The 6172-nt window shown below is 41.1% G+C and overlaps 1 protein-coding gene across 1 annotated transcript; it reads left to right on the plus strand.

Annotated features, from left to right (window-relative positions):
• The first annotated feature begins 2351 nt into the window (after nucleotides 1–2351).
• Nucleotides 2352–3758, plus strand: LOC138888042 (uncharacterized). The gene has a single exon (XM_070169841.1). It carries the CDS (start codon nucleotides 2352–2354, stop codon nucleotides 3756–3758), a length of 1407 nt encoding a protein of 468 aa, XP_070025942.1.
• The last annotated feature ends 2414 nt before the right edge of the window (nucleotides 3759–6172 follow it).

Below are 6172 nucleotides of genomic sequence, written 5' to 3' on the forward strand. Positions count from 1 at the left end.
TTTAATCTGATTGCTTTACCGAGTATAAATCATGTTTATAGGGCTTTACATCTTATCATCTCACCATGCTAGAAACCATGCCTATAGGTTTCAAATAATTCCGTAATAAAATCATGTCTGCAATGTCTTAAAATCTGCTTAAAAAATAGATGTCATGCCTATAGGATGTAGTTTAACCTAGATTCCATTATAACAAGTGTTTATGTATGTTTTCATGCCTGCAAGCCTTTAATATTTGTATTAAAGTTAGATATCATACCTATAGGGAATCAGACTAGAAATTCTGCCTGTTAATCTAAATGAATCAACTTAGTCCATGTTTAGTCTACTTCTGAATTGGTTTAATTAAGTGGTATATTTCCTAAAACAAGTTCTTTCAAAACTGCCTCATTTCACCAGACAGCATGCCTATAGGTATTAAAAGTTCGTCTTAAAACTCGCCTTGTTTCACTATAAGACGTAGTTATCAGTGTTCCGCGTAGGCAAGCCTGTAGGGCGTTTTTTCCAAAACTTGCAATTCTGAAGATGCTTCTGTGACTTTGTGTCTTTCTTATATTAACAGGCTTTAAAAAACCAATAGGCAACTACTAGGGTCATCACTCCTGAGTTTATAAAAAATAAGTTGCTTGTTTTCTACATAGTCACCTAGATATCCTACCTTAGGATACTATAAAAAGCCCTTAATTATGCTTGAGGCGTGTTGTTTGTGTGCTTTGTTTGAGGAGGAAACTTTGAGCCTCTATTTGCTCCCTTTTATCTTATGTGTTAAAGTCCTAGTTGTTTTGCATGTCGCCTTAGAATTTTCAACTTTTAAAACCTTAGGGTCTGTCTAGAACCACCTATAGGTAGAGGTCCTAAATCCCTCCAAGACCATTAAGAAGGGACGGGTAACAGCACGCAATAGAGATCGTTGACCAAACACTCGCTTTGCATGACCACTAAGGGGATGGGAAGGGTAGATATGGGATATGATGACTACGCGCTAATGTCACGTGTAGCCCCTCATTGAGGAGTGTTTACCGGACATTGTACGGGGTGATCCTATAGGCTACCAACCTACGACTCCTCCTTTACCAATATTCCTTCTTCTATTTTAAAACCTTTGTTTTATATAACTTGTTCAAAAAATCTTTGTCTTATTACTCAAGTTATCCAACATGCTCTATTTGCAACTTATTTGATTCAACTGTTTATTTTGTAATGGAATAATTTATAAATATAAGTTCGGTCGGGACCCACAGTTGTGGACCAAGAGGGGTGCCTAACACCTTCTCCTCGAGATTATTTCGAGCCCTTACCCTAAATCTCTGGTAATGCAAACCAATCCAAGATTTAATCACTCTAGGTGCCCTAATGCACCATAACTCGTTAGGTGACGACTCTTCAAAAACCCAATTCCCAAAAGAAAATGAGTTATCACACCCCATGGAATGTTGAAACTTGGACTTCTCTCGGCAATGAAGGAAAAAAGGGGGCGCGACAGCTGCATTAAGAGATGAGATCTTAGCTTTCAAATAGGAGCCAAATGAACCCCTTCATGAAATCTAGGATAGATATAGAACTATGGTCAAGGAATGGCCTAACAATGATATGACTGAAGCAATGATCCAACAGACATTTTATCGGGGTATAAACACGACCAATCAATGTATGGTAAACCAGCTAGCAGGGGGTAATTTTATGAAGCTGCCTTATGCCGAGGCCTGTGATATTCTTGACGAGATGGCTGACACTTCCTCAGCCTAACAGAGTCGGGCAAATGTTCCTCAGGGGGACCCTCATGTCATAAATCTTCACAAGGAAATTCAAGACCACAGACAAGCCATAACTGAGTTGACAACAACCATGAACCAGTTAGCCAAAGCACAACTTCAGCAGATTCAGGGACCAAAGCAAGTAAACGCAATGGAAGAGGTCAATCTATTGGTAAACAATAGGAGACAACATGGTCAATAAATGCAAGGCAATCAAGAACAATATGAGCAAGGTAGCAGTGGTTATAACCAAGATGATGGGTATGATGAGCAAAGTGAAGAAGTTTTGTATGCCAACAACTATCAAGGACAATGGGCTAATGCTCCAAATCAACAATGATATCGCAAGGGAATTATCAGAATTATGGCAACCAAGGCCAAGGAAATTGGAACAATAACAACAACTCCAACAATTGGGGGAACAACAACTAGAATTGGCATAATAATAGCAATTGGGGTGGCAACAACAACCAAAGGGGTTGGAATAACGGTAATCAAGGTAATTGGGGGCGGGGTTTTCAAAGGCCTCAAATGTTTCAACAACCAAACAATCTGCCTCCATTTCCGTCCCAAGGTCCTAGCTCGTCCAACAATGAGATGGGACGGATTGAGTCAATGTTTGAGCAAATGATGAAGAAGAACGCTGACTCTGATGCCCAATTTGTGTCCCATAATACTTCTATCCACAATCTGGAGGCCCAACTTGGCCAGATTTCTCAAGCTTTAAACACTTGCCCTAAGGGGGCACTACCTAGTGACATGGTAGTAAACTCTAACGGTGGGAACAATACCGTCCATGCAATGGCGGTGACCACAAGGTATGGTAGAGATGGTGAAGCAAGTACCTCCAAGCAAAAGAAAGTTGTGAGTGATGATGTTGAATTGCAAAATGATGATGATACAATAGTTCATGAGCAAGTGAGTGAAGAGAGGTTGGATGGTGAGGTGAGAATTGATATTCATGGCAATGAGGAGGAAACTCAAAATGACATGAACCTGTCTAAGGAACACATGATAGACATACCGGAAACGGTAATGCCTAAATCCAAGGCTCCCTTGCCAAGTCCCCCTCCACCTTACCCTCAAAAACTTGCAAAGCAGAAGAATGAAAACCAATTCAAGAAGTTTATTGAGATAATGAAAAGTTTGTCGATCAATGTGCCCTTGGTGGAAGCTCTTGAGCAAATGCCAAGATATGACAAGTTTATGAAAGACTTGGTAACTAAAAAGAGATTTATGGATTGTGAGACCATCAAAATGACTCATCAAGTGAGTGCCATTGTGCACTTGATAGCTCTAAATCTTGAAGATCCCGGCGCATTTACCATTCCATGTACTATTGGGAGTGCGGATTTTGCAAAGGCCTTGTGTGATTTGGGAGCAAGTATAAATTTGATGCCTTACTCTGTATTCAAAATATTGGGTATTAGTCAACTGAGAGCTACTTCAACGAGATTGCAAATGATGGATCCAACAATGAAGAGGTCGCTTGGTATTATTGATGATGTTCTTGTCCGGGTGGACAAGTTTATTTTGCCTGCAAATTATGTGATTCTAAACTGCAAAGTCGACTATGAGGTGCCAATAATATTGGGAAGGCCTTTCCTAGCAACATGGAAGGCATTGGTTGATGTGGAAGCAGGGGAGCTCACCTTCCGGGTGGGTGACGAAAAAGTTGTCTTCCATATGTGCAAATCAATGAAGCAACCAAATAGTACTGAGGTTTGTTATTTTGTGGATCTTGTGACGGAGGTGATAGTTGATGACAAAAGTGCCATGATCAATGTAGAGGATTCTTTGGAAGTTGTATTGTTGAACCATGATGTGACTGAGGATGAAGGCTTGGTAGATTATATCAGTGCCTTGCAAGGAATGGGTTCTTACTCCTATGATCTCTGTAAACTTTCCTTGGATCTTGAGAACAGAAAGACTCCACCAACAAAGCCCTCAATCAAGGAACCTCCCGTATTGGAGTTGAAGCCTTTGCATCCACACCTCAAGTAGGAATTCTTAGGCCCTTGTTCAACTTTACCTATTATTCTTTCCTCGTGCTTAACTAACATGCAATTAGATGCCACACTTGAGGTGCTCCAAATACGGAAGAAGGCAATTGGATGGACTCTAGCTGATATTTGGGGGATATGCCCCATCTTTTGCATGCACAAAATTATACTTGAGGATGATGCCAAACCTTATGTGGTACATCAAAGGAGGTTGAACGAGGCTATGAAAGAGGTCGTCAAGAAGGAAGTTTTCAAGTGGCTAGATGTAGGGGTTGTATACTCCATCTCGGATAGTTGATGGACTTCATCGATACAATGTGTGCCGAAAAAGGGGGTATGAATGTGGTCACAAATGAGCAAACTGAGTTGATCCGTACTAGGGCTGTCATCGGATGGAGGGTGTGTATGGACTACCAGAAGCTGAACAAAGTGACCCACAAAGATCATTTTATATTGCCTTTTCTTGACCAAATGTTGGATAGACTTGTCGGGCGTTCCTACTATTGTGTTTTGGATGGATACTCAGGTTACAATCAGATTTTGATTGCAACAGAAGACCAAGAGAAAACCATCTTCACATGTCTGTATGACACATTTACTTTCTCATGGATACCATTTGGTTTGTGTAATGCACCGGCTATATTTCAGTGGTGTATGATGGCTATATTTACGGACATGGTGGAGGACTTCTTGGAAGTGTTCATGGATGCTTTTAGTGTTGTGAGTGACTCTTTTGAAGAATGTTTGGGTAATCTTGACAAAGTGTTGGCCTGATGTGAAGAGACAAATCTAGTGCTTAATTGGGAAAAGTGCCACTTTATGGTCGAGGAGGGCATTGTCCTCGGCCATAAGATCTCAAAGAACGGTATCGAAGTGGACAAAGCTTAGATTGAAGTGATTTCAAAACTCCCTCCTCCTACTTCCGTCAAGGGGGTTAGGAGCTTTCTGGGGTATGCGGGGTTCTACCTAAGGTTCATTAAGGACTTCTCAAAGGTGGTGAATCCTTTGTGCAAATTGTTGGAGAAGGATGCAAGGTTTGTGTTTAGTGATAATTGCACAAAAGCTTTTGAGCTTCTAAAGTATAGATTGACTACCACTCCCATCATCACCGCACCCAATTGGAGCTTGTCATTTGAGCTCATGTGTGATGCTACTAACGTTGCGGTAGGAGCGGTTTTAGGGCAAAGGATCAACAAATATTTCATCTGGTCTACTATGCAAGAAAAACGACAAATGATGCTCAAGGAAAGTATACTATGACTGAAAAAGAGTTATTAGCCATTGTCTTTGCCATGAAAAAGTTTAGGCCATATCTTATGGGTACCAAAGTGATTGTGCACACCGATCACGCGGCACTCTGTTATTTGATGACAAAGAAGGACTCTAAGGCTAGGTTGATTAGATGGGTTCTTTTTCTTCAAGAGTTTGACCTTGAGATTATTGATTGAAAAGGGTGTGAAAATCAAGTGGCGGACTACTTGTCCCGCTTGGAGGAGGAGGGGAGGCCCCATAATGGCCTCGAAATTAATGATTCATTTCCAAATGAACGACTCATCTCCGTTTCTTTGAATAGTATGCCTTGGTTCGCCAATGTGGCCAATTTTCTTGTGATCGGCATTATCCTGGGTGAACTCTCTTCTAACCAAAGGAAGAAGCTTAAACGGGACAGCTTGGATGATTACTGGGATAAGCCATATCTTTCCAAGATTTGTAATGATGGTGTGAAATGGATATGTGTTTCGGAGGAGGAGCAAATGAGTATTCTTGATGCTTGCCATTTCTCGCCCTATGTCAGTCATCATGGTGGGGCAATAACTGCTTCAAAGGTTCTTAGTTGTGGCTTTTATTGGCCTAGTCTATATAAAGATGTTGGTGAGCTTGTTAAGAGATGTGATGAGTGTCAGAGAGCTGGTGGAATTTCCAAGAAGGATGAAATGCCTCTCACTACTATTCTTGAGGTTGACATTTTTGACGTGTGGGGCATAGACTTCATGGGGCCTTTTGTGAGTTCGTGTGGCAACACATATATTCTGGTGGTAGTTGATTATGTTTACAAGTGGGTTGAAGTCGTGTCTTTGTCCAACAATGAAGCCCCGAGTTTGGTGGTGTTTCTCAAGAAAAATATCTTCACTGTTTGGCACTCCTCGGGAAATCATCAGTGATGGGGGTTCTCATTTCTGCAATAGGGCATTTGACACTTTGCTTGCAAAGTATGATGTCAACCACAAGGTATCAACCCCTTATCATCCTTAGGCTAGTGGACAAGTTGAGATCTCCAACAGGGACATAAAGAGCATATTGTCAAAAACTGCCAATGCAAATAGGACTGATTGGTCAAGAAAACTAGATGATGCTTTGTGGGCTTACAGGACTGCTTATAAGACTCCAATTGGTATGTCTCCGTACCGATTGGTA

This window comes from Nicotiana sylvestris, chromosome 3 (genome assembly GCF_000393655.2).
Source record: "Nicotiana sylvestris chromosome 3, ASM39365v2, whole genome shotgun sequence".
NCBI lineage: Eukaryota > Viridiplantae > Streptophyta > Magnoliopsida > Solanales > Solanaceae > Nicotiana > Nicotiana sylvestris.

Coding starts and splice junctions, on each gene's coding strand:
- LOC138888042 (XM_070169841.1), top strand. CDS start 2,352: ATGGGACGGATTGAGTCAATGTTTGAGCAAATGATGAAGAAGAACGCT.